We start from the raw sequence: 27111 nt of genomic DNA, 5'->3' as shown, positions 1-27111 counted from the left end.
AGACACACACATCATATGTGCTTAAATTTTTCAGAAATCTACATTTTAAAGTTCACAGGGTGCAGGAAAAAATAATTTATTTTGTCAGCTTCTGGACAATACCTGCAGACACTATATTGTACACCTTCTCTACACAGGTTCAAGTGGCACATATAATGATACTACTAACTTCTTTGGATATAAAATCTGGGAGTTTTTTAGGGTTTACAGCTTTGACAAATATCAAAAATCCTTTTTAAAAAATGGCAGTCTATAATAATCATTTTAATAAGTTGCTTTCAACTTTATCCTCCACTTGAAGGTTGTTTTGGGATTTAATTGAATAAAATAAGTTGTTTTCCAATGCCACTTTTTTTCACTAATTCTTTCTTCACATACTTTTATCTTTTTCATAAATTAAGGTGACTTCTGTACACTACTATAGATTATCATGTATCAAGTGCAACAATAATGATGTATAACAGACAATCACAACGCCTCAGAGGCACACAATTAACTTTATTTATCCCATGTCTCACATTGGCTGTGGGTCATCCGAGAAAGGATGGCCTGGGCTGGAACAACTGGAGTGAGGTCGCTCTGCTTCCTGAGTCTCCATCCTCCAGTGCGGATGGAGCTGTTCTCACAACGAAGGCAAAGGAGCAAGGAAGGAAGTGGAAAAAACCTCAAGTGCTTTTTCAAGCCTAACATCCCATTGGCAAAGCATGTCACTTGGCTAAACTCATAATCCATAAGCAAGGAAATAAAACCTGACTTTTAGTGAAACTGTAAAGTCACACAGTAGAGGTGCATGAATACAAGAGGTGCAGAAGTGAGACCGTTAATGCTGATGTCTGACCCATGCTCACACCTCACTTTGCCACCTTGTTAACCGGGGCGGCTGGAGAGTAAGCTGGCAAGTTTTCCACTTCAGAGTTCTGGCTCTCTGTATTTCTGCTTGCAACCTAACCATCTCTCCTCTCTCTAAAGCTCAACTCTTTCTTGCGTGTAGTACTTTAACCCATATAGCTGAAAGCCACCAGGTGGCGCTTTAGACATTTTGCCTGGAGATAACCTTTCACTAGGTATGTTTTCCAAGATACCATACGCAGCTGTTTTATCAAATGTTTCGTAAAAGCTTTTTAAAAGAAACTTCCGCATCATTCTTCCAGCCTCAGCTAACAGTTTTCTCAACTCCCTACTGAAGCCAAAAGCACATTTTCAGGGCTTTGTTGGTGACAGCTCCCCACTCCTTGAATTTTGTAGTAGTTACCTATTAACAAAATAATGCCACAAAACAAATAACCACATTTTTTGTTGACTCAGAAAGAATGTTTACCATAAAGTTATCGAGTATTTGCACTACCTCAACATTCATATTAACTGTCAATATCTTTCCCTACTCAATAACTGAAAATTGTTGTCACCAATATATAGCTTTCATAACTATTGATTAGTGCAACATTTACTTTGCAATAATTACAAATGCATACTGACTAATGGAACTTGGTGACATCTAGAATGCTTACCTATATTTGAAAGTGAATAATACTGAGATGCTCATAATAAATCTAAATGTGATAATAAATGCTTACAATAAATCTCAATCAGCGGATTAACACTGATATGATGTTAACCTACATAATCACAGAACTACTCCAAACCAGTGCTGAGCCATACTTTGGAGTCTTCTAGAAACACCCTCTATGCCTTCCAAATTATAAAACATCCACAATCTTATATCCGATTTTTAATCTAGAAGGCAAAAAGGGACAACAATGGAGAACAGCGGATACCATCAGTGTAGTCACTGTGTGTATCTGTTGGGGTATGAAAGCCTTAATCTCATCTCTAAATCTTCATCTACAAAATTGTGGAGAAGATTCAAACACATCCAATCCCTTGCTTTTTTTAAACCTTACAGACGGGCCAGAGGAAGTGGACTTCTATTATCTGACAGTCCTAGAGACAGATCACTTTGAATTTCTGGTGTCATCCTTCCCTTAATCAACTTGTATGGAGAGTTCCTTCTAGTTCTTTACAACATATATATTCCACCACCCATTTCCTCATGGGGCCTGTGCCACACAATTTATCCATTCAGTGTTTACTGAGCACCCTCTGGGTGCCAGGCATTGTGGTAGGTTCCAGGTACACTAAGGAGCATTAATTGAATATGCACTGCTTTGGCATTTTTAAAAAAATCAACTCACCAAATGGTACATATTACCAAGACCTATACATTTTTAGCAGCTTAGCTGGCAATAGAATTTTTTTATGGCTATTTCCTAAAAGAGGTGAATTTCTTGAGCAACTCTGTACTTCATAGGAAAAAGCCCTGTTCTTTGCTCTAGCATAGCAATGATTTGGCTACTCTATTTTTTATACACAGTCATATATATCTTCCTCCCAATGTTTCCATGATGTATGGAAAATATACTAATGCTGATCATGATATTCTTTTTATTGAAAAGCAATATAAAACATGTTAGGAATGAGAGGAAGGTAATATTTTACATTATTTCTGTTATATTTTTATGCTTTGTGCCAGAATTTTTTCCCATAACTATGTTTGCTTTATCTGGAACATTTCATATTACGTTTCTACATTATTGAAAGTATTAGTGTTTAATTCAGAAGAGCTTAATAAACTGCTAATCTGAGAACAACCGTCTTTCCCTTTTGTGGAGCATGCTCATTTATGTACAGTGTGGAAATCTGATCCCGTTCTCTTCCAATCAGCCAACAGTTCTTTTTGTACCTCTTCTGGCAGTTCATAGAAAACTTCAGGATCAATGTCAGAAGGAAAAGTAATTTTCTCATTGGGAGACTCTTGCTCTCTATTTTCTTTAAGTCCTTCATGACGAGAGACTGTTGGCACTGGTTGCTTATGGCTGTCTGTGGTACGGTCTTTGGAGAAAAGTTGCTCACTCTGCAAATTTGGAAATGAATGGAAAACAGATACAGCAGGGTTTGTATTTGAAAAGTGGAATCCTTGAGATTCATTAGGTCCTTGACTCATTCGTTCATCTTTTAAGCTACTGTCTAAATAATGTGAATAATCCTTTTGGCTAGACGCATAAGAGGAACTGCTACCGCCTGATGTTCCTGGTTCACAGGGAGATTCAGAGGAGACCTGTGTGCTTTTGGGTACATGATCTTTAGGATTTAAGGAACTCTCCTGCTTTTGTTTCATAGAAAAGAAAGACAATACTCCTCGAGAAGCACGTAATGGACAACTCAAACTTCCTTTTCCTTGAACTTTTTCTCGAGATTTTCCAGAAAGGATTTCTTCTTGAATATCTACAGGAAGCTGCTTAAAGACTTCTTGGTCAATATCCTCAGGAAGTGAGGAGAGGGGAAATTCATTACTGTCTTTTTCTTTAGAAGAATTTGTGGGATCTGGTGGAGACTCCCCAGTTCTTGTACTTTCAATCCTTCCAGTTGGTAGAAAATCCCGATTTGTTTCCTTGTCTTTAGAAAAATCCTCCATATGACAGTCTTTCATTTTCTAGAATGTAAGGATAACAGAGTAATTTAGGTATCTGATATCTTTTAAATATTCATGCTGCTGAAGTATAACTGTAGCTATTATGGGACCAATATGCTTCTATCCTACTCCATAACTTCAGTCCTTCTGGACAGTTTCAAACAACTAGAAATGATTAATCCACCACAATTAGTCACACTGCTGTGTGGACCTTTGCTCACTATTCCAGGAAGAGGGCTTCCTCCCTAGACAGCACTGAGCCAGAAGGTAGGTATGTATCTGAAGACCTGGAAAGGACCTTAACAATCATGTATTCAAACTTCCAATTGTGAGGATAAGAGAATGGTGGCCTACACAAATGATGACTCACCAATGACTCAATCTGATATATGTATGTGCACAGATAGCAGCAAGGACTGGTTTTCTAAAATTCTCTACTTTGAAGTGTAACATCTAACAGAAAGGAAAAAAAATATCTCTATGATAAAAATCCAATATCATTTATGATGTAACACTCTTTTATATGTACCTGAAATAAAAATTTTAAAACACCTTCCATTTTAATGTGCATAATTTTCCCTCTAGTTTTAAGCACCATAAAAAGTATATAGATAGTCAAACATAATTCAAGAAACATCAACACAACAGTAATTTCAAAAAAATAAAAAGTAGAAGAGATTTGGGCCACTGTATTTATTGAGCACCTATTGTGTGCCAGATGAACAAGGTACTTCCACTTATTTTTACCCCTCTAATTCTACAGTGAATTAAAGACCTTTAATCCTCATTCTACAGACTAATTTTAAAAAGTAAACATCTTTTAAAATTTGTTAATAAAAAGGGTCACTGAAAAAAAGTACTTTGAAGAGGCCATTAATTCAGTATTTCCATAACACTATCCTGTTCTCACTATAGGCTTAAAAGTAATTGAAAATATTACTAAAATTATACCAACAATAACAATAAAGAAAATAACAAAAAAATTTAAATTAAGAGTTAATTGTAGGCATAAATAATTTAGTGAAAGATTATTTTTTAAAGCATCCCATATTTGGTAAACAAAAGTTTACAGAATGGCCATCATAGCATTTTCTTTAATCATTTGAAATTATGACTGACCTCTGCCTCTCTATTACCATACTCTTAATTTCTACAATTATAAAGTGAGCATTCATACTCTATCAATATTGCTACCAGAATTCAATGTAATTTCAAAACCAAAAAAATATAAATATTTAAACAAAAACTTTGGTGTGGGGGAGCTGCTGGTAGCTTATGTATAAACTGACAACGATTCAATTTCTAGTATTTGAAAATATTTTCATATGTGCTCACCATCATATTCCTATATACTGTTAAAAAATATTTTAACAGTTCCAAAACAGAGTACCTCTATCAAGGTTTTCTCTTTTATCCAGTGACGCTTATGTTTTATTTTTAGACCACAGTACAATATACTTAAGGCTAGTAACCATAATATGAAAGATACTGTTAATATATATAAGTCATTCAAATCTCATCCCCAAAAAATCTCTAAATTATATCAGTTAAACACAAATCTATATTTGCAATTTAACTATACAAATCCAATAACAGTGTACTTACAAAACTGCGCTTTCCAGAGTGTGAAGTTGTTGATAATGAAGGTGTTAAATAATAATCAATAGTCCCTTTCTTAGCAGTATTTAGGGATTTAAGGTTGCAGAAGCACACACTTAATAGGGTAAGATGAAATGGCATCTTCACATTCACCATATTTCGAAAAAGTTTCATAAGGATATCAACCATTGGGGTCATCACATCATAATTTCCTAAATAAAATGTGTAAGAAGACAATATCTAAACATACTATGTCATAAATTAATGTTAAGAGCTTAATCTAATTTATATTGCCTAGATTAAGAAATTAAAAACCTAAATAGATATCATTGGGACACCTTGACATTATATACTGAACTAGGACATCCCAACATTAACACCAACTGCCAAATAAGTTGAACTTTCCAGAGGATTTGAAATATTGAACTTTTAGTTGTGGGAGAATGTGGAGGTTGAAAAAATCTCCGCATAAAATTAAAACTGAACAAAATGGTCAAAATAATCATTTTGAAATTCTGGAATGAACCAAAGGTGAAAAAACGGAGAAGCACTGACTTATGAAAAACTGCCAGAACTTAGGTAAGAAAGTGGGGACAGCAGCCTTCTTGGCTGGAGTCGTTTGTATCCCCCACTCACAGAGGGCGATTGGGATAGTAGTTTCACCAGGATGAGGCTGGCTGTCAAAGCCAGCAGCTTTGCTGCCAGCAGAGACTGACCTGATTTGAGGAAGAGGGCAAGAGCCCACAACCAGCAGTGATGCCAGAAAAATGAGCAAACTTGGTAGGACACAAATAAAATCACATAGCTCTTGAGCCCGGGACTGCCACTGTGGTTGGGATGAGTGAATGATCAGTAGACCAGACACAACGTCTAACCAGGAGATCTGGAAATGAGAGAACCACAGCTGACTGAGCGCAGAGAAGGCCTCAGCTCTGCATGTGTCTGCCTAGAATGGCAACCAGCACAGCAGGGAGATGCAAGAGGCAGGAGCAGAGGACAAGGCCAAGGCAATCCTGCAGAGAGCCTACATTTCAAAGGTGCCCTCCCACCCTGGCACATCTCCCTTCACAGACCAAAAGCTTCCAGCCCATTGTATTTGAGCAAACTTTTGCCCAATTATTGTCTAACTACCAATCTATGCAGACAACAGGGTAACCTCCTAGGAAGCCAAAATAAATGTTTTTCATTTCAAAAAGAACCTAAGCAGAGAAATCAGGGCAACACATCACAGGAGAGGTAGATTTTGCAGCTTAAGTCCAGAAAAGTTACAAACAAAGAAAAGGGAAAAAAAAAAAATGCCCACAGGGGGAAAAAATCCAAATTGAGAGTTTTACATTCTCTAAAATGCCCAATCGTCAACAAAATATTACAATACATACAAAAAAACAGCAACGTGATTCATACTCAGGGAGAAAGACCAGTCAATAGAAACTGACTTTAAGTATGATTTAGCAAAGACTTCAAAGTTGCTACTATTTTTCTTATGATTTTTTAAAATTTGATTTTCAAATTTTCGGGTGCACTAGGTCTTCCGTGCTTCACTTGGGCGTCCTCTAGTTGTGGTAAGCAGGGGCTCCTCTCGAGTGGTGGTGTCTGGGCTTCTCTTGGCTATGGCTTCTCTTGTTGCAGAGCACCAGCTCTAAGGTATGCAGAAGTTGGGGCGCAGGGGCTTAGTGGCCTCATGACATGTGGGATCCTCTCAGACTAGGGATCGAGCCCATGTCCCCTGCAAAGGCAGGTGGATTCTTAACTACTAGACTATCAGTGTGCGTGCATGCACACCAAGTTACTTCAGTCTTGTCGCACTCTTTACAAGCCCATGGACTTAGCCCACCAGGCTCCTCTGTCCATGGAATTTGCCAGACAAGAATACTAGAGTGGGTTTCCACACCCTCTTCCAGCTATCTTCCCAACCCAAGGATCGAATTCCTGTCTCCTGCGGCTAACACACCTATAGGACAATATCAAGCATATATGCAGTGCAAGTCCAAGAAGGAAGAGAAAGAAAAAGGAAAGAATATTTGAAGAAATAAGAGCCCCTAACTTCCCAAATTTCATTTAAAAATTTAGTCTACAGAATCAAGAACCTCAATAAATCCCAAGTAAGATAAACACAAAAAAACACTGGAGAAGCGAATGGCTACCCACTCCAGTATTCTTGCCTGGAGAATTTCATGGACAGAGAAGTCTGGCAGACTCAGTCCATGGAGTCAAGAAGAGTCAGACACGACTGAGGGACTAACACACATATAGTCAAACTGCTAAAACAAGAGAGGTAAGTGACTCATCACATAAAGGAGACCAATGATACGACTATGCCTGGTAATAATTTACTGCCTCTCAACTCCAAATCACACTTAGTACCTGCTGTGATAATGGGGTAGACTCTGAAATTTTTTTTTATGTTAAACATAATTCTTAAGCTTTGTCAGTAGAGAGAACTGGAGGATCATTAAATTAGAGAGGGGGCTTCTCTTCCTGACCAGCACACTGTTCTTTACTTTTTCTTGCTTGTGTAACATGGCCTGCGTGCAGTACATACGTGTGGAGATATCTACTAGTGCTCTGCCACACCACATGTGCGTGGAAGGCTCAGCAGCCCTAGCCCGTCAAGCCTAGTGACCGTGTTCCCTGGCACCACCAACTCAGACCCTACACACAGCAGGCCTGTGCCTCGCCTGGAGCCCCTCCACACACCCAGCTAACAGGCCTGCCTTGCCCGTGTGGGCTGTTTCCTCCAGCCCTTCCTATGCAGGCACCATGCCCTCCATCCTTGTACTGGCACAAAAACGAAGATCCCTTCAGTAGGAACACCCACTGATCTCAGCGTGCCCACATCCTAGAGGACTGTCAACAGAAGCCCTCCCAGCACGGACGCCTGCGAACCCCAGCTCACGCGCTGCCCTGCCAGGGAGCAAGCGCCCACGGCCGCCTGTGTGCCCACCAGTCAGCCACAGCTCCTCTGGCGGCCAGGGGGTGCTTTCCCTTGGCCCAGTAACTACGGAGTCGCTCTGGGTCAGGCAACTCAAAGGCTTTCTCCACCATCCAGGGTTCCGCAACCACATCTTCTCCTGGAGGGGAGGAAGACTCGTTTTCCAAGTCTGCTCCTCCTTGGCTACTTTTGCTTGGCCCCAGGGTACCTCTTAAGGGTATCTTTATATATTTGTAGTTACTCCCTATCATAGTTTAGCCATTTTTGAAACCTTCATTGTTCAAATTTCTGTGTGGTTTTGCTCTCTTGATTGAAACTAGTAACAGGAATCTCTGCTGATTGAACTTTTAACAGCTGCCTCTTCATCAAAAATAATGGAACACAAAGCAATGGAATACCATACTCAAAGTATGCAAAGAAACCAATCAAAAACTACATATCCAGACAAACTGTCATTCAAAAAATGCTATTTTAGAGGAAGAGTCCACAAATTTTAGTTCAGCAGAATGGTACGACAGTGTTGCTCAACTCTTCTTTTCAAATGCAAATCCCAGAACATGCTCCAGGACAGACAGAGGCAAGGCAACAAAAGAAGCCTCAATAAATATAAGAGGATTGAAATTACTCAAAGTATCTTCTCTGGTCAACATAAAGACAAATTGAAAATCAACAACAAAAGGTTATTTGAAACATAATCAAATATTTGTAAATTTAACAGCCAATTTCTAAATAAGTTTGAAATCACAACAGATATTAGAAACTATTCTGAGCTTAATGAATAAGAAACACAACATAACTTATGGAATACAGCTAAAGCACTGCTTAAAAGGAAATGTGTATAACTTTTAACCTGAATTATTAGAAAAGAGGTAAGTATAAAAGAAATAAAGTAAGCTGCAATCTTAAGAACCCAGGAGGAAAAGGCAAATTAAACCTAAAGCAAGCAGAAAGAAGGAAATAACAAAGATCAAAGTAGAAATAAATGAAATACAAAGTAGAAAGAAAACTGAGAAATTAATGACACCAAAAGTTGAATCTTTGAAAAGATGAAGAACAAAACTGATAAACCTTACTAGAATAACAAAGGGAAAAAAAAAAGAAATTATCAAAATCAAGAATTAAAGAGAGGATATCACTGTAGACCCTATAAAAATGAGAATTACAAGGGAATATTAACAATTTATGATAATAAGTTAGACAACCTGGATGAAATGCATACATTCTGAGAAGATACAAATTACCAAAACTGACTCAAAAAGAACAGAAAATCAGAAAAAACTCATAACAGAGAAATAAAATTCCTTAAAAAAAAAAATCTTTCCACAAACAAAGCTGAGGACCATGAATAGCCAAATCAACTTCGTAAAAGAACAAAGCTAGAGAACTTACACTACCTAATTTCAGAACTTACAACAAAGTATGAAGACAGGGTGGAACTGGAATAAGCATAAGCATAAGATCAATGGGAAAAGAAAGGCAAAAAAGAAAGCCTTACATGTATTGTCAGCTAGTTTTTGACAAAGATGACATGGCAATTTAATGGGGAAAGAACAGTCAGTCTGTTGACAAATTCTGTGGAACTAGTAGATACTCACATGCAAAAGAATAAACTAAAACTCTTACTTTACACAACACAAAAATTAATTCAAAGTGGATTTAAATATAAATCTTAAAAGTATAAAATTTCTGGAAAAAAAAAAGCATAGGAAATATTTATAATCTTTGCATTAGGCAAAGAATTTTTAGATATATCCATAGTAATATCCATAAAAGAAGAAAAAATAATGAAAGACCACTACATAGTCATGAGAATGAGTCAAGAAAATGATAGTAGTAAAACATAAATGAGAATATGAAAAACCTGAAAGCCTCTGTACTCTGTTGCTGAATATCTACCTTGTTATACTCACTTTGGAAAAAAATCTGGCAGTTTCTTAGAGTTCAACTACCATACATCCCAGAAATTCCATTCTTTGTAATCTATCTAAGATGAACGAAAGTATATATCTGCCTGAAGACTTGCACTCAAATGTTCACAGCCCCATTTTTTAGAACAGCCAAAAAATGGAAACAATCTAAATGCTCAGAAAGAAATTATCTAACGCCATATAATTAATTATCATAGCTTTGTTTTCTTTGGAGTTGGGAAGCATTCTCAACAGGGTATTTACTTTTAATATGTACTGAAACAACACAAGTTTTCTAATGAAAATTTCTTATAGAAAATAAAGTACTTAATAGCTCACTAACTGCATGTGAGTATTACCCATTTTTGGATCATATTTCTAACTCAAAGTTTGTTTTTTAAAGAGTTCAACCTGCCAATTAAATGATCAGAAAGGAATCCATCACCTGCCCCTAACTTCTGAATTATGTGGGATGGAACTGGGCACTGACGACTCTCACGGTTATAGTGCTTCTCAGATGAATACCGACGGATTATTAATCTTATTGTATGTGGCTTCCTTCCATCTTGGCAGACTCTAAAAATAAAGAGAAAGAGGAAACAAGGAATTAGAAAAAGTTTTCTTTCTTTTCTTGATGATCGACTATATCTCATTTATTTAAAAGTGCCAGACTGAGTAACTGTAACAATTATAAATATAGTTGATAATCAGGCAGTAGGCAATAAAGGTGCCTGAACAGCTCAAATTAAACTTCATCAAGTCTTTATAATTTATTATGAAATTTTAAATAATAACTATTATATTATAATTATATTTATTATAATTATATTATATATTATAAATATAAATGTTAATAAACATTAATTGCTAATATAATTAATATAATATACAAATATATTTATAATGTATTTTAAATATTATATATAAACATTATATTGATAGTTATACATTATATAATTAAATTATAACATATTATATCTTAACATATGTATAATATATATTTATTAATATAATATATATTATATATAATAATGATTTTTGGATGATATATATAATATATATTAATTATATTATTGTATAATATTATAGTATATTATATATCATATATTATATAATTATATTTACATATTTTATATATTACATATATATGTACATATATAATGTACATATACATACATAATTACATATATATGTAATTATATATAATTGTATATATTATATATTATATACACATAAATATATAAAAATATATATAAACTATATATAAAATAGTATAAATGTATAATGTATCAAAATATAAATAAAATATATATAAATATAAATACATATTTATGTATAATATATACATATAAAATATATACACACAATATTTATATATTGAATGTATATATTTATATATTATTTATGTAGTTCTATATAATATACAATATATAATAATAATATATAATATACAACATAATATATAATATTCACAATATAATTATGAATGCATATTATATATTATAGTTATATATCTTATTTTGTTTTATTTATATTTATTATATACATTATATATGTAATCATACATCATACATGTTATATATATTAACATATATATAATATATATAAATATATGTTATATAATATTTTATATAATATACTATATATTATATATAATAAATAATATAATAATAATTAATAAATTTTAAAATTTATCTTGAAATTTTAAATGTAAAGCTCTCAGGCCTCACACAGAATTGAGTGCAATCAGGGAAAAAGTAGAAATAAGATACAATTATAACAAGCCATTTTATTATCCAAATCCAAATCATAACTAAAATAACATATTAAAATCAGCAGGAAATTTAAGAAACTGAGAATCATTTACTGACAGAAGCAAATATATGAAAAATGGCAAATTTTTTACACATTAAAAAGACTACAAAAAGAAAACAAATATTTAATGAAATTATTTCTGTCAAAAAGCACTTCTCAAATATATCCAAGGGAGTCAGTAATATCACCATTATATGGCATATTAGAGCAATAATGTGAAAGATCAACTAGATATTTATATTTAGGAAAGTAAGCACTCGTCCACGAATCTTAAAAGTGATCCATCCAAATGATCTTGGTTTTGGTGTTGAAAAGTTTTAATGCCATGGAAAATTCGCTTAAAAAGTAAAAATCTAATCACTAACAGAAAATAAATGTCATCAAAAAATAATATTTACCTTTCTATATGTATGTCAATGCACAAAAAGATCACAAAGATAAAATACAAATAGTATTAAGCATAATCAAATTGATTTTGAATTAGAATATTTAGATTTTTGTAGTAAGCATTTTTTTTATTGCTTAATCACAAAACTTGACTGCTGTTTTATTAAGATAATAAAATATCTCAACTGGTTCCTATAAACATGTTACTAGTTTAAACATCTTCCAGTTAAACTTGTTCTGTTAAGTTAATATGCAATTCAAAGAGTGTGATTTGGTTCCTGTAACTAATTAAGACATACAAAAAAAGGGTTATACTCTAAGCAATCTTAAGGCCAGTGCCTAGAGAAAGAATTAAACAACGTATGATTTTATACCTCTTACATACCTATAGTATTAATAATCATATGTTCGAGAACAGTCACACATACGCAGTTACTTTTCTTTTTTTGCCAGCTAGATGGCATTATAAGCCACTGTATAGAAGAGGGCAAGCCAAGCAGAGATAAGGAGACATAGCTAGTAGTATTTCATAGGTTTAGGGCATCTAGACTCATTTATAGACTTCCCTGTAGCTCAAACGGTAAAGAATCTGCCTCAGGACACCAGGGTGCGATCCCTGGGTTGGGAAGTTCCTCTGGAGAAGGGAATGGCAATCCACTCCAGTATTCTTGCCTGGAGAATTCCAAAGACAGAGAAGCCTGGCAGGCTACAGTCCATGGGGTCGCAGAGAGTCCGACACGACTGAGTGACTAACACACAGACTCATTTATGGGTTGATTCTTCAAAGAAGGGAACCTATAAAATGTATAATTCTTGTGGTTTCCCTTTGTCCAGAACTGTTTCCAGTGGCTAGGCATTTCATAGTAGTCTTATTTAGCTGAAGCAAAGCAGATGACCCAGTTTCACCAGCACACTCAAGGCTCGGCTTGAGTCATATCCCTGAAGCTGCGTCATACAGCCAGCCAGCTGCGTGCAGCAAATGATGAGTTGCATGGCCTTGCTCAAGACATGAGAACTGAAATGCATGTGGCAGCAAAGCTGAAGGAAAATTCACTTTATCAGTTTTCTGAGAGTTAGTCATCCAAAAACCATTTTTTTGTCACAGAGGCTATCCTAACATCATTACAGAAGCACAGTTACCCAGAGCGGTTAGACCCCTGACAGCCTATTTGGAGAAATCAAAGAAATTGGAGGAAAGGAAGTTAACACTCCTCTATGGAGCATTGAGAAACAGGTATATGATGGCAAAGGAGCATCAGAAAATGAAATTAGTTTCTGCAATGCTATTTGTATACTCATAATCCCAATTAACACTCTTCATGTATTTAAAGGGCAGTAACCCTGAGCATATTTAAAAGAGACATTACTTTGCAACAAAAGTCCATCTAGTCAAGGCTATGGTATTTCCAGTGGTCATGTATGGATGTGAGAGCTGGACTGTGAAGAAAGCTGAGCACCAAAAAATTGATGTTTTTGAACTGTGGTGTTAGAGAAGACTCTTGAGAGTCCCTTGGACTGCAAGGAGATCCAACCAGTCCATCCTAAAGGAGATCAGCCCTGAGTGTTCACTGGAATGACTGATGCTGAAGCTGAGACTCCAATACTTTGGCCACATCATGCGAAGAGTTGACTCATTGGAAAAGACCCTGATGCTGGGACAGATTGAAGGCAGGAGGAGAAGGGGACGACAGAGGATGAGATGGCTGGATGGCACCACCGACTCGATGGACATGAGTTTGAGTAAATTCCGGGAGTTGGTGATGGACAGGGGGGCCTGGCGTGCTGCGATTCATGGGGTCACAAAGAGTTGGACACGACTGAGCAACTGAACTGAACTGAACTGAACTGAACCCTGAGCATACACACAATCACCCTCACTGCTCACACACAGTCCCATTAAGTCATTCCTTCATCTAACTCTATACTCTGAGGCACAGGAGATAAAAGGGTTCTGCTTTCTCCATCAATTGACTATCCTCAATCATCACAAATTTTTAAGTGTAGCAATTCCAGAGATACCCACAAAACTCCCTTAGGTAATGATCAGCAGCTTAAGATCCACAGTGAACCACAATGTTACTAATATTAAGACCAGTGGAAGCAGATGAATTAAATTTAGTTAAGAACATGTGTTACTACCTTTGTAATACTTTATAATGTGGAGAGGTTCAAAGATAGATGATCTTTACATGTTTAGTCTCCAATTAATCTGTAAATTCCAAGAAAGAACATCAAATACAGTAAATATATAGTATTTCCATGTACTGTACAGAGAATCTGTAAGATAATATGGCAAAATGGAAAAATCACCTGTTCAAAAGACTAGCAAGTAGTTCTTCAATCTTAGTTTTAACTTCAACTTCTGATGAACATTTTTTAAATGAATCTTCCTCACTAAAGGACTACCAAAGAAGAACAAATAAGTATTAACATAAACCCAAATAAGCATATCCAATTATCAGTGCATATGTCAAATAAATATTCAACACTTTCTTTACGCTTAGTCTGAGCCATTTAGTTCACTTTTATATTAAATCTTTTCATCTGCAAATTATTGTACTCCACTAGAAAGTAAACTGGAAGTCAAGAAAATTACAAAGCTCTAGTACCAATGCCAAGCTTTAATGTGTGATTACAGTGAGGCTCTTAATCTCCAAGGACCTGAATCTCAGTTTAACCTTGGGCAAGTTACTTACCCTCTCTAAAATACAGAATCTTCATCTTAAAAAAAATTACAGGAAGAAAAGGGAGTAAGAGAGGGAGGAAAAGGTATGAACAAACGTGAATATTACCTACATGAAAGGTTTACGGTGATGATTAAATGGGATTATATATATGTATATTCTTACCTTACAGGAAAAAAATTAATCACTGTTACCTGGGTGATTATAAACTTTCTCCATTTCCTAAATCATTAGACTACTCTGAAAACAATATTTTTACAAATTGTTTTGCCTCCTATATACAATACAGGCTATTAAAATTAAGCAGTAGTCAAAGTGGCTAACTTGAGATTTAAATACTGATTCTTAGATTCTATTTAAGAATATTTATTAATTTAATATAATAAATAGCCTTCTCACAGGAAAACGATCACGTACTAACCTAATAAGCAAATTGGAACGGTAAGAATACAGTAGTAAAACTGGAAATCTTTATCTCCAATAATGTGACCACCAGTACTCAACTAAAATAAGTAACACCTTCACATACCTGAGGTGGTCCTGAGGGAGTCACAGGAGAGTCATCCTCTCCAAAACTGAGCTTCTGGATACGCTGAGCAACTGAAATTCCTAATTCCTTTTCTAATACTTTGGATGAAAAGGTCTGAAGATCACGCACGCTACTGATACCCAGTGCTTCCAGACGTTTGGCCGTTTTGTAGCCAATACCTAAAGCAGAACGAGGTACATGTAGTGTTACAATAGCTTTTCTCTTTATAATTCAGCTAATTAACACATTATAAATATATCAACCACATCTTTTGATACCATAATTTTGGATACCATTGGCATTGTTGTTGAGACCAAACTTAAAAATTTAATGCCACAGAAATGAATTTTAATACATACATTACTGATAGTCTATAAAAATGTAACCATTTGATCTTCAGAGATACAAATTTGCCCAATGATATGAATAGGTCATTGAACCCCTCAAGAAAATCAGTTTCTCATCTCTAAAATAAAAAGTGGGCCCAGCTGCTTTCGAAGGTCCTTTGTGGCCCTAATATTTTATGTACAAGGCCAAAATAGAGTTAGTGAAAGATCAACTCCATTCTCTACAGTATTCAAGTATGAACCAGGGACTAAAAATAAAGGGCCATATGTTTCCAGTTTATAACTTTCATGATCATATTCAAACAATATAAAAGCAGGTAAAACTAGAAAAACACTTTCATATATATAGATTCCTAATATAGATTCTCTCCAGAAAACGTCAGGATATTTTGGGGGCTTTTGGTTTTCACCAAGGGCCAAGTATGCTTCCCTGCTGACTCAGACAGTCAAGAATCTGCCCGCAGTGCAGGAGTCACGGGTTCAATCCCTGGGTTGGGAAGATCCCTTGGAAGAGGGCATAGCACCCCACTCCAGGGTTTTTGCCTGGAGAATCCCATGGACAGAGGAGCCTGGAAGAAGCCCACAGGGTTGCAGAGTCAGACACCACTGAGCAACTAAGACACACAAGAGCCAAGAACACAGACTCTATAAGAGTTAATTATGCATAACTGTAATTTTTAAACTTAAAAGAAATACAGTAAAACCAATATATGTTTTTCAAATATATCTGTCTTACCAGGCATTTCCTTTATGTGGTTCAAACTATAAATGAGATCTTGAGAACTTTCAGGTAGTAAGACCGTTTGTTGATTTGGTTTAAAGACGCCAGAAACTAATTTTGCCAATAATTTATTAGATGCCACCCCAGCACAGCCAGTGAGACCCAGCTGATGATACATGGCTTCCCGCATCTCGGCCGCAATCTGAGATCCAACAAGGAGTCTGATGTGCAACGTGTCACGTGGGTTTACAGCTACAGAAAACAGCCAATGTTGTTAAAAGTCATCGTCAAAACATTGTTTTTTTGTTTTGTTTTCTTTTTTAACAAATGAATTTTTAAAAGATAAAGGGCTTAATCTATATCCAACCCTACCCCTCAACACTACCACACTGCTGCACACTTAACTGATCTCTTTGGCTCTTCACAGCAATTCTGTAAAATAACTATCACAAGTGAATTCCAAGGGCCTGTGATAGCAAATACATACTGAGAATGCTGAATGATTAACAGATTACAAAAACTGATCTCTCATAAAAAATTCCTACTGGCACTACCAGAACTTTTACTCATGTTTACCTGGAGGTAAGCATAAAAGTAAAAATGTTACATTAATAATACAGCTAACATTTCAGATTCAAAGATTTTAATTTGAAGTTTTCACACTAGTGGTGTATGCTACTAAAAACAATTTTGGATTTGTATACAGTTTAAGACATCATTTATTAAAAGTACAGGGAAATTGCTATATAGAAACAAATTTCCTTAGATGTGAAAATGACACAAGAGTTAGATGAGACAGTACTGATCCTCAGGAGTATTTATGTCTGAAGAGCCATGATGTCTATAATTTACTTTCAAATGCTCAATGACCTATCAACTGATCAATAAGCAGCAAGATAAAGCAAATGTGTAAAATGATACAAAAGGAGTATCTACAACGAAAGGCATAATGACTGTTCTCATTGTATTGCTCCGTCAACTTCTCTGTAGGTTAAAAAAAAAAGTAACAAAATCTTATATGAAAGAGAAAAGAATCATGAAGAATTAGACTTTTTAAGACCATAAAACCTAGCTCTCTATAGTATGTTCTAACCGGCAGACTCCAAGTTTGCTTTAGAAATTATACAGAAACACACCTGGAACCTCCTTGTTACCCAGACCTAGTACGTGACAAAGGACACGTGAAAGCTGCTTGTTTTCTTACAAAGGAGAACTGGAGCGCCACCTCTTCTTTAACATCAGAGAGGTGGAGAATGACTGGGGAGAGTAAGAGGAAGCACAGGCGGGCTGAGACCCGGGAGCAAGGAGGTCAGGACAAATCTTACACAAAACACAGAAACTCGCCTTCTACGCGGTAGGGTCTGGAAGTCACCAGCAGTCACTAGATGTTTGACAGCCTAAGAAGATATTCAGTGGAGCTGACTGCAGCTTATTTTCAAACACAATACTGCCCTGGAAATATCATCAGTCATTGGCACTTTAATAGTGAAGGAGATGAATTTTAACTGATTAAATATGAGCATGCAAAGGATGGTAGGTAGGCCAGGATAAGCTCCCACAAGGGTTAACGTGGGAGGGTCTTGTTGCCCTGGGAGAAAAGAAGCCAACAAGAAAAGAGGCAACAAGGGCAAATTTAGTCGACCTAGAATTTTGCTTAAGATGGTTTTAGGAAAACCAAACATTACTCTAAGAAGCCAACTCCTGTAACCTAAGGATGGCCTAAAGAGGCATGACACTCAAAAATGGTTAACACGGGACCGTGTCAGAGAAATGAAAAGTGCACAAAGCACTGAGCTGTATGTCATCAAAATACCATTTTCTGCCTGTTTAATATGGAATAACAATATCTAATTTTAATCACCTTAGATGGCTGAACTATGGTAACAAAAGCCATAAAACTTTCGAAAGACACAGTCAACTCACTGAACTGATTGAACATCAAGAAATGCAGGTACTTTAAGTTACTAAATAGAGTGCATAAGAACCCACTTACGTTGATTATTGTATACATGACCCGACACAGTCAGTGCTGAGAGTTCATCACTTTGAAGCTGCTCTAGTCTCTTCTCAACCATTTCTGTTAGATCCACAAAATTTTCATCAAACCCAAGTCTCTCAACAACTGGACTAAATTCTTCCAACAACTCTAAATTAAAATAATATTGGAGTACAGATGTAACTGAAATTATAACTAGACTAGATTTAACTCTTTTATGCTTAAAAAAATAACGAAATAAAGGTTTTACGCATATTCACAATCACACAATATCTTGAATAAAGTCAGTTAACTGCGATTGTTTTTTTCCTGTGCCATATTCTGCACAAAAGCAATATTTTCCAATAAAATAAGTTCAAAAATAACATTCCTTGGGCAGATACTCATAGCAATATATTTAGCACAATCTCCTATACCAATAATTTATCTGTAGTACATTAAATATCAATGCATATAGTTAATTATGATCTTGAAGCAGTAGGTCATAGAGTCTGCTTAGAAAAGTAAAGATAAGTAATAATATACTCAAGCTATATTTTTCACTAGAATTTTAAAAAGGAAAAACAAAATAAAATTTAAATGTCCAATTAATACTAAGTCAAAAAGAAAAGTTACTTAATACAAAATATACTATAATGCAATATTTTGACTAGTCACCCTCCAACTCATTCCATAAGGACAGAAACGGATCGTGACTTACATGTATTTGAACGTCCAGCCTCTAGCACAATGCCTAGTCCTTATGTCAAATGTTTCCTAAATTGAACTGAACCAAGATTTGAAATAAGTTCAAAAAGACTATCAAGTCTCGTTTTTAGGATTAAAACTAATAACTTTGAAACCATTAGGAAGAATTTTCACTTCTCTCCGAATCATCTACTGATACCAGCTGGGTGGCAGAAAACAACTTACCAGTCACTTATTACATAAAAACGTAAATGTTGTTAAAGTCCTATAATATGAAAGCTCTGTTTTCTTGGTGATAACACTGATAACAGGAGGATAAAACAATTAATAAAGAAACAGTATGATCTAGTGAACTTCAAAAATCATTTCCAACCTACCGAGAGAAATCCATTTATCTACTCTGAGGGAAAAACTGACAATGTATCTAACCATATAAAAGAATTATTTTGTCTCATGCATCCAGTCTGGGCTGGTGTTCTGTTTCACCCTAGATAATATACATGTTTGGATGAGTGCTAGGGCCTGGTGCACTGGGAAGACCCAGAGGGATCAGGTAGAGAGGGAGGTGGGAGGGGGGATTGGGATGGGGAATACATGTAACTCCATGGCTGATTCATGTCAGTGTATGACAAAAACCACTACAATATTATAAAGTAATTAGCCTCCAACTAATAAAAATAAATGGAAAAAAAAAAAGAATTATTTTGAATTTTCCTCACCAATTTCTGCTTTTTTTCTCCCAAAAGTATATATCTGATGCCTAGCAATAATAGGTGAAAAATCAAAGTTTATCAAAACAATACTACAATAAGAAAAATACAGGAAAAATTTTGTTTTAACTACCAAGCAGAAGAGCAAGTTAAATACTGAATCAGGTACAAAGCTGGTGGACTGCTGAACATAGATTGATTATATTAGTTCTATTACCAGGTCATAGGAATAAATCACTTATCCATTTGTGAAGTTAACCTTTTTTGCTGTCAATGTGTCAATTTCATAAACCAGATGCATTTATTAAACCTTATGATTACACAAGACCAAAGAAAGGAGTTTATAATTAGAGAAAAAAATGGAATACTGTAGAATAAAGGTATGAAGTAAACAATAAGGTTATATGTTATAAATAGGTCTGAGATAAATTCAGTATAGGACTATTAGGCTACATTTCTATTTCAACTCCAAAAATACCATGAAAAAAATCAAAAAAATAACTTTTTATCAATGTATAAATCATGCTTAGAATATATCTTGTTATCATATTAGTGCATTTTTAATTCTTTCAAGATACTAATTTATAAATTAAGAATCGGTATAAAAACTGAGATTTATACATTGATTTTCTAGTATGATACTTTTCACTGTGAGGAGTTGCAGTGGTACAGAAATCATTTAGACTGATTAGTCTGACATTATAAAGCAAAAAAGACAAAACATGTATATAAATGATCAAAAACACACAAAAAAATATTCAGACTTATAGAGAAATGCAAATCAAAACAATGATTTACTATTTTTTTAACTATCAGGCAAAATCTTTATGAATATCTAATACTCTCATACATACTAGCAATGTGCTAGGAAAACCTGAAGTGCACCATATAGTAGTCTTCAAAATTCCTAATGCAAATTATCTTTGATCAAGCAGTTAACCTTTAGGAACTTACTTTAAGGCTATCTTCACGGAGGTATGTGAAAATTTCTACATGAAAATGTGTACTGAAGCACATGTTGATATTTTTTAAGAGCAAAAAGTTGGTAAGAGCCTAATAACCCCTCACTATAAGAGAAGTCACATAATTTATCATCCAAAATGAGATATCTTTTGAATGAAAGGAGATACTATTTATGATTACATAAGGACAACAGGCATAAAATGAGATATATTGCCTTCAAATCAGTAAAGGAATGGTTAAATAAGTTTGAGACAAAATATAATAGAATACTGTGCAGGCATTAAAAAGAATGAGGAAGAGCCATATGGATGATGGGAAAGATTACCAAGAACAAAGTCGTACAACTGTCTGTGCTACATCATCTCTTCTATGTACGGAAACAATTACTTTCTAAATGTTCAGATATGTAACTGTGTAACTGTATAACTGTGCACACACACACAGTGGGTTTGGGGAGTACAGTCGTGGTTCTTTGCTTGGCTCTCCCTTCTCCCCTCCCCTGAAACAGGCGCCCCTGTTTCAGCCCCACCTCTGCGCCCCCAGAAGCTATCCAGAGTTAAACACCGAGTACACACCCTCTCTTCTTTCTCTTCCTGAGCATACATAGATACCTGGGGAAGGTGTTTGGGTCACTGTTTTACACATATGGAAAAACCTGATACAGGTTTTTGCATCTTGCTTTTTACCCACTCAACAAGGCATACCTCTATCAATCAAATGAAATTATACCAATGAGCTACTTTTAATGGCCATATAATATTCCATTATAGAGAAGTCTGAAATTCATTTAGCCATTTTCATCCTGATGAGCATGTTTTCATTCCACATTTTTAGCAATTATGAATCATGCTATGAGACATTTTTGTACATATGTTATCATTTTATTTCTATTTGATAAATCCCTAGAAGTTATATTATTGGGTTAAAGAACATAGTATGTATCTTTAATTTCAAAAAATGCTTCTAGATTGCTTTTTTTAAGACTGTAATACTTTGTTTCTACTTTTTCTCACATTCTTATTTTTAGTACAAATGAATTTAAGCATTCCATTTTCACATTGTCAAGTCTGCTTTTTTGTCAACTGTCTATTCATATCCTTTGTCCATTTCGCTTCAGCTTGTTTCCTCTTATTAATTTGTAAGAGCTCTGGGATAGTATATTTAACCCTTTCAGCTGAAAGCTGCTACAAATAACAAAAGAACAAATAAAAATAATAGCCAACAAGTAAAAAGCTGATTCTTATACACTTTAAAATGCTATCTATTTGCCAGATGCCAGTACACATATGGTTTCATTTTTCCTATAATTTACTAAAACAGCAAGATTCAAATCCAAACCTTAGTAAGGAGGAGTTTATCCACACTGAAATATCTAATACATACATAAAAAGCTAAAAAAAAAAAAAAAAACCTAATAGACTCATTATCTTTGCTAATAGTTCCTAACAAATTGTTTTGTAATTATGTTAATCAAACATTACAGAAGTCTTTCTCAACTGCCATTAGTACATTAGAGTGCAACATAATTCTTCATAGTTCCAGCTTGCATTTAAATTTAAGTATCTGGTTTTCTTTATCTTCTTCCATTTTCTCACTTTAAAACTTTTTTACGTTTTCTCATATTTATATAAACATCACCCATGACAGAGTTCAATTCCTTCCAACTATACGTTTCTTTTACCATTTACTCATGACATATTAAGTCATTCTCATATAAATTTTTTTTTAATGGAAAAGCCCCCAAATAAAAGAAAACTGACTTATGCACTTTACACTTACTAAACAATCATGTCGTTAACAGGCATCCTATATAAAATTTAATGCTGAAAGTATATTGCCCATAATCTGTACCTGTAACCTTGTATGACATCTCTCTGTAACGAGTCAGGTCTTCTCCATTAACTAGTACTAGCTGTGGACACTTTTCTTTTGCATCTCTGACACTCATAAGTTTCTTAACTCCAAGTTTCCTAGCTTCATAGTTGCAGGTAACCACCAAATATTTCTGCTGAATCCCTATAAAAAACAAATATTTTATGAGAAAATTAAGTAGAATTGAAAATTTAAATTTACTTATTCCATATTCTAATTTTAAGTTATAATACAATGTTTTGATAAGAATAAAAAGCTCTATCTCAGTTAGAAAATATAGCTTCCATCCATCATAGTTCTATGAAGTACAATTTAACAAATCAGGGGCTTCCCTGGTGGCTCAGATAGCATAGAACCTACCTGCAATGTGGGAGACCCAGGTTCGAACTCTGAGTTGGGAAGATCTCCTGGAGAAAAGAACGGCCACCCACTCCAGTATTCTTGCCTGGAGAATTCCATGGACAGAGGGGCCTGGTGGGCTACAGTCCAGGCAGTTGCAAAGAGTCAGACATGACTGAGCAACTAACACTTTCACTTCCACCACAAATCAACAAATCTATGAAATCTTCAGCAAAAAGATACAAATAAAGTCCTTCCAGGATTTTTTTCAAACAATAAAAAAACAAATTATATTGAATTAACTCTGTGTAACTTTACATATAACTCTAGGCCTTGTTTTACCAAAAGTAAGGCAGATGAAAGTAACTGAATACAATTAACTACTGGTCACTGCTGGAAAATCTAACTTGTCTTCTGAATAACTTCCCAGTTAATATAAAGCTATGTTCTGTTATAGGTGCCAACCTACAGCAGTTTTTAGGAATCTCCCCCAGTAAATGTTCTAATGACTGAGCTTTTCTTCACAGTCACCTACAGAAAAGATTAGACAGTGAAGTGGCATAATGAGCCTGCTCCTTATCAAAAAGATTAAATTATGATCACCTACACACTGCTTAAAAATTCTAATTTACCAGTGACTTATAATTGCTAAAACTATTTGCTTTTTTCTAAATTCTCACACTATAAACAGGCAAAGAAACATTTCACATATTTTTGATATGTCAGATGATGCCCCAAAACAGAATCACGGGGTCAAAAGTAATAAATTATGATTCACCAGTAAACTATGTAAAAAAATCAGGTTAGTCACTTCCTTAACTAAAAAATCAGTCTTTTAAAGCAGGATTATATGGACTCACCATTGAGTCACCAGCCCAAGTTAAGTGGTCATATATTTGCTAATGGTGGCTCAGCAGTAAAGAATCCACCTGCAATGCAGGAGACTGGCGCCCCATCTCTGGGCTGGGAAGATCTCCTGAAGAAGGCAACCCACTCCAGTCTTCTTGCCTATTGAATCCCATGGAAAGAGGAGCCTGGCAAGCTACGGTCCACGAAGTCACAAAAGAGTTGGATATGACTTATCGACTAAACAAATTAAAATGCAGTAATGAATGATTACCAGGAAATAAGGGATATTATGCTGACAGTTTCTAGAAGAAAACAACAGTCTTTCATTTTATTAGCAAATATTGTTGTTTAGTCATTAAGTCCTGTCCAACTCTTTTAGGACCCTGTGGACTACAGCCCACCAGATTCCTCTGTCCATGGGATTTCCCAGGCAAGAATATTGGGAGTGGTAGCCATTTTCTTCTCCAGGGATCTTCCTGACCCAAGGATCAAACACACTTCTCCCACATTGGCAGGCAGTGGATTCTTTACCTCTGAGCCAACAGGGAAGCTGGCATCTTAATTTTACAACCCCTCTTTACTAATCATTACTTACACAACATCTTCTTACAATGCTACTAATTAGAAATGCCTAATGAAGAAAATTCAGGTCCCCTAATCCTAACTCCTTGACAGCTTCAGGAAATTTTAAAGACCCTAGACCATGGCAAACCAAAATGTACTCATCAGTCATCCTCTGTTCCTTAGTAAACTAGGCTGAGCTGAAATGGGCTTTATCAAAATCAAAGTAGACACCAGGGAGTGGCAGCAAGTGACCAAAACTTCTGTTAATGCTTTTACTCAAAGGTAAATCCTTACTACATGCATAAAATAAAATTTTAGAAATTTACTTTTCTAATATAAAAACAAAATATTAAAATAAGTCAACACAATACTCAGTAACTCCCCAATGTAAAATTTCTTTGCTTTTTATTTTAAAACATACTTATGTTTTCATGAAAAGCTTGTACTATGCATGCCTTAATATTTTGGGTTGTTCAAAATCCAATTATTTTGTCACACAAAATCCAACTATCACACAATTCAATAGTTAATTTCAAAAGTGGAGAATAGTTGAAAATATCTATTAAAAATTTTTTTAAAAGGTTGTTTTTGAGATAAGATGGCTGTAAAATTTCAAACATTGAGAAAAAGACTAGAAGTTTATTGTGGTCTTTCTGTTTATTTGGTTAATTATACTACTTCTGTCACATTTGCCTTTTAGTAAATGAGGCTCATAAAGTTTACAGCCAGTAGCGAAATAAAGATTACTGTCTATAAAGCATCACAGAATTGCTTCCAACATTAATATGATTAATAAACATAATAACAAATCATATCATACAATGAAAATAATATCAAAGTCCAGAATTACCTAAAGGTTTGTCCTTTAGTTCTGGATTGGAGATCATTTCTACTTGTGCATAAAAGCAATCCAGATCCACGTGTACTATGACTCTACATGAAGCACTTCCTGCTGGTTCCAGCTCATCATGAACTGTGGCACAATATGCAACCAAATCAAAGAAACACATTCAGGCTGTTTATCATCTCTGAGCAACTGCCAGTCCCTTAAAACATGGCAACCAAGAAAGAATAGAGTGATTTTTAAGTTTTTTCCCCCTGGATTTATTACATGTGTCAAAGAATCTAAAACTTACAAGAATATGAGAGAAACTCCACCCACAGTAGAGTCCTCAGTCCTGTTTACTATTTCTTTGTGAATTGTATTTTTCTCAGGATAGCAATAAATTTTAAGAAAAAAAAAAAAAAAACTTTTATCAATAATGGAAGATGCAAGAGGTAACCCTAGGACTTTGAAGCTTATTGGAAAATTTAAAGTAAGTCGGAAAGGGCTGAAAAGTTTAAAAACACAAATCTTCCAACCAACTTAAAAATTATCCTTCCCTGGTGGCTCCCTGTAAGATTTTAACCGCCAATGCGGGAGACATGGGATCAAACCCTACGTGGGAAAGATCCCCTGGAGGAGGAAACAGCAACCCGCTCCAGTATTCCTGCCTGGAGAATTCCATGGACAGAGGAGCCTGGTGGGCTACAGTCCATTCCTTGCAGTTACAAAAGAGTCAGACATGACTTAGCGACTAAACAACAAAAATATTCTATGTGGCATGTCCTTAAAAAACTAACCTGAAACACAAAACAGCAGACAGACTCTATGAGATCAGGATTGTTTGGTTCAATGCTTAATACTGGATACCTAGACTACCAACAAATACTTGCTAAATTTAAAGATTGAGTAAATATTTCCTGGATTTTAAATAGTTCACATCTTGGAGGGGGCAGAGGGATAAGACAGGAGATTTCAGCTATTAACAGCAGTTAAAAACAAGGCAGGCTAAATGCCATGTGGTATCCTGGTTTGGAGTTTGGAACAGAAACAAATTAAATGGGGGAAAAAAAAACAACCCTGGTAAAATCTGAATAAAGCTTGTCCTTCCGTTAAGAATATTAATTACTATGCCAACGTTACTTCCTTTTGACAAATGTATCCACGGTGACGTAAGACATTAAAATCGGTAAAAAGTTATCTGCGCATCTCTCTGTAAACCTAAAAGTATTTAAAAATTTTAAAGCTTTTTAAAAACGAAAGGCGAGGAGGTTGGGAAGGAGATAGCCTTGGCCCCAGATCCCGGGGGTGGGGCCCCGAGGATGAAAGCGGGTCAGCAGAGGCGGCTACTTGCACACGTGCCGGCCGGGTTCGATTCCGAGCCGGGCGGTCCCTTCCGGGCTGAGGCCGGGCCGCAACCTCTGCCAAGTGGGCGACACGGTTCCCGCTTCCGCAACCCTGAGGCACCCGAGGCCCCTTCCGCTTTCGCGGGGCTGTTTGAGGGGAGACGAGCGCAGCTTCCATTACCCCACTGGACGCGCCCGGCCTTCCCCTACTGGGCGAAGCCGCCCCTCTCGGGGACTTGGCCTCAGGACACCAGGCGGCGAAGGGCCGCTCTCTCGGCGGAGCGGGAAGACGCGGGCCGCGGGCGGGGCAGGGACGGTCGCTCCCCAACGGCCGCCGCCGCCGCCGCCGCCGCCCGGGGCGCCCGCCCTCGTCGCCCCGCCCCGCCTCATTTACACCAAGGGAGGTCGTCGAGCTCGTCAGGCTCCAGCGCCCCCAGCCAGCCGCCGGGCGCCCCCGCCTCCGCCCGCTCCATGGCCCGAGTCGCGTCCTCTTCCTCGTCGCGGCCGCCAGCCTCCTCGGGCTCCGCCCCCCGCTTCTCCATTCCCCCAGGCGACCGCCCACCCAAAGGCAG

At 36.1% G+C, this 27111-nt stretch overlaps 1 protein-coding gene across 7 annotated transcripts; it reads right to left on the bottom strand.

Moving 5' to 3' along the window:
- Positions 1 to 478: 478 nt before the first annotated feature.
- POLI (DNA polymerase iota) lies at positions 479 to 27081 on the bottom strand. 7 transcript variants are annotated; one of them, XM_065932754.1, is made up of 10 exons: positions 26934 to 27081; positions 25221 to 25343; positions 22598 to 22762; positions 18384 to 18536; positions 16406 to 16642; positions 15323 to 15501; positions 14420 to 14511; positions 10353 to 10483; positions 5075 to 5280; positions 479 to 3490 (listed from the first exon to the last, which is right to left on the bottom strand). In XM_065932754.1, exons 1-10 carry the CDS (start codon positions 27079 to 27081, stop codon positions 2675 to 2677), a joined length of 2250 nt encoding a protein of 749 aa, XP_065788826.1. In that variant the 3' UTR covers positions 479 to 2674. The 7 variants fall into 7 exon arrangements, with proteins under 7 accessions (XP_065788826.1, XP_065788832.1, XP_065788827.1 ...); XM_065932760.1 differs by having other exon boundaries at positions 479 to 2911; XM_065932755.1 differs by having other exon boundaries at positions 18384 to 18467.
- Between the last annotated feature and the right edge of the window lie 30 nt (positions 27082 to 27111).

Source organism: Muntiacus reevesi, chromosome 4 (assembly GCF_963930625.1).
Source record: "Muntiacus reevesi chromosome 4, mMunRee1.1, whole genome shotgun sequence".
Taxonomy (NCBI): domain Eukaryota; kingdom Metazoa; phylum Chordata; class Mammalia; order Artiodactyla; family Cervidae; genus Muntiacus; species Muntiacus reevesi.
This window is presented reverse-complemented; position numbering and strand designations above follow the sequence as displayed.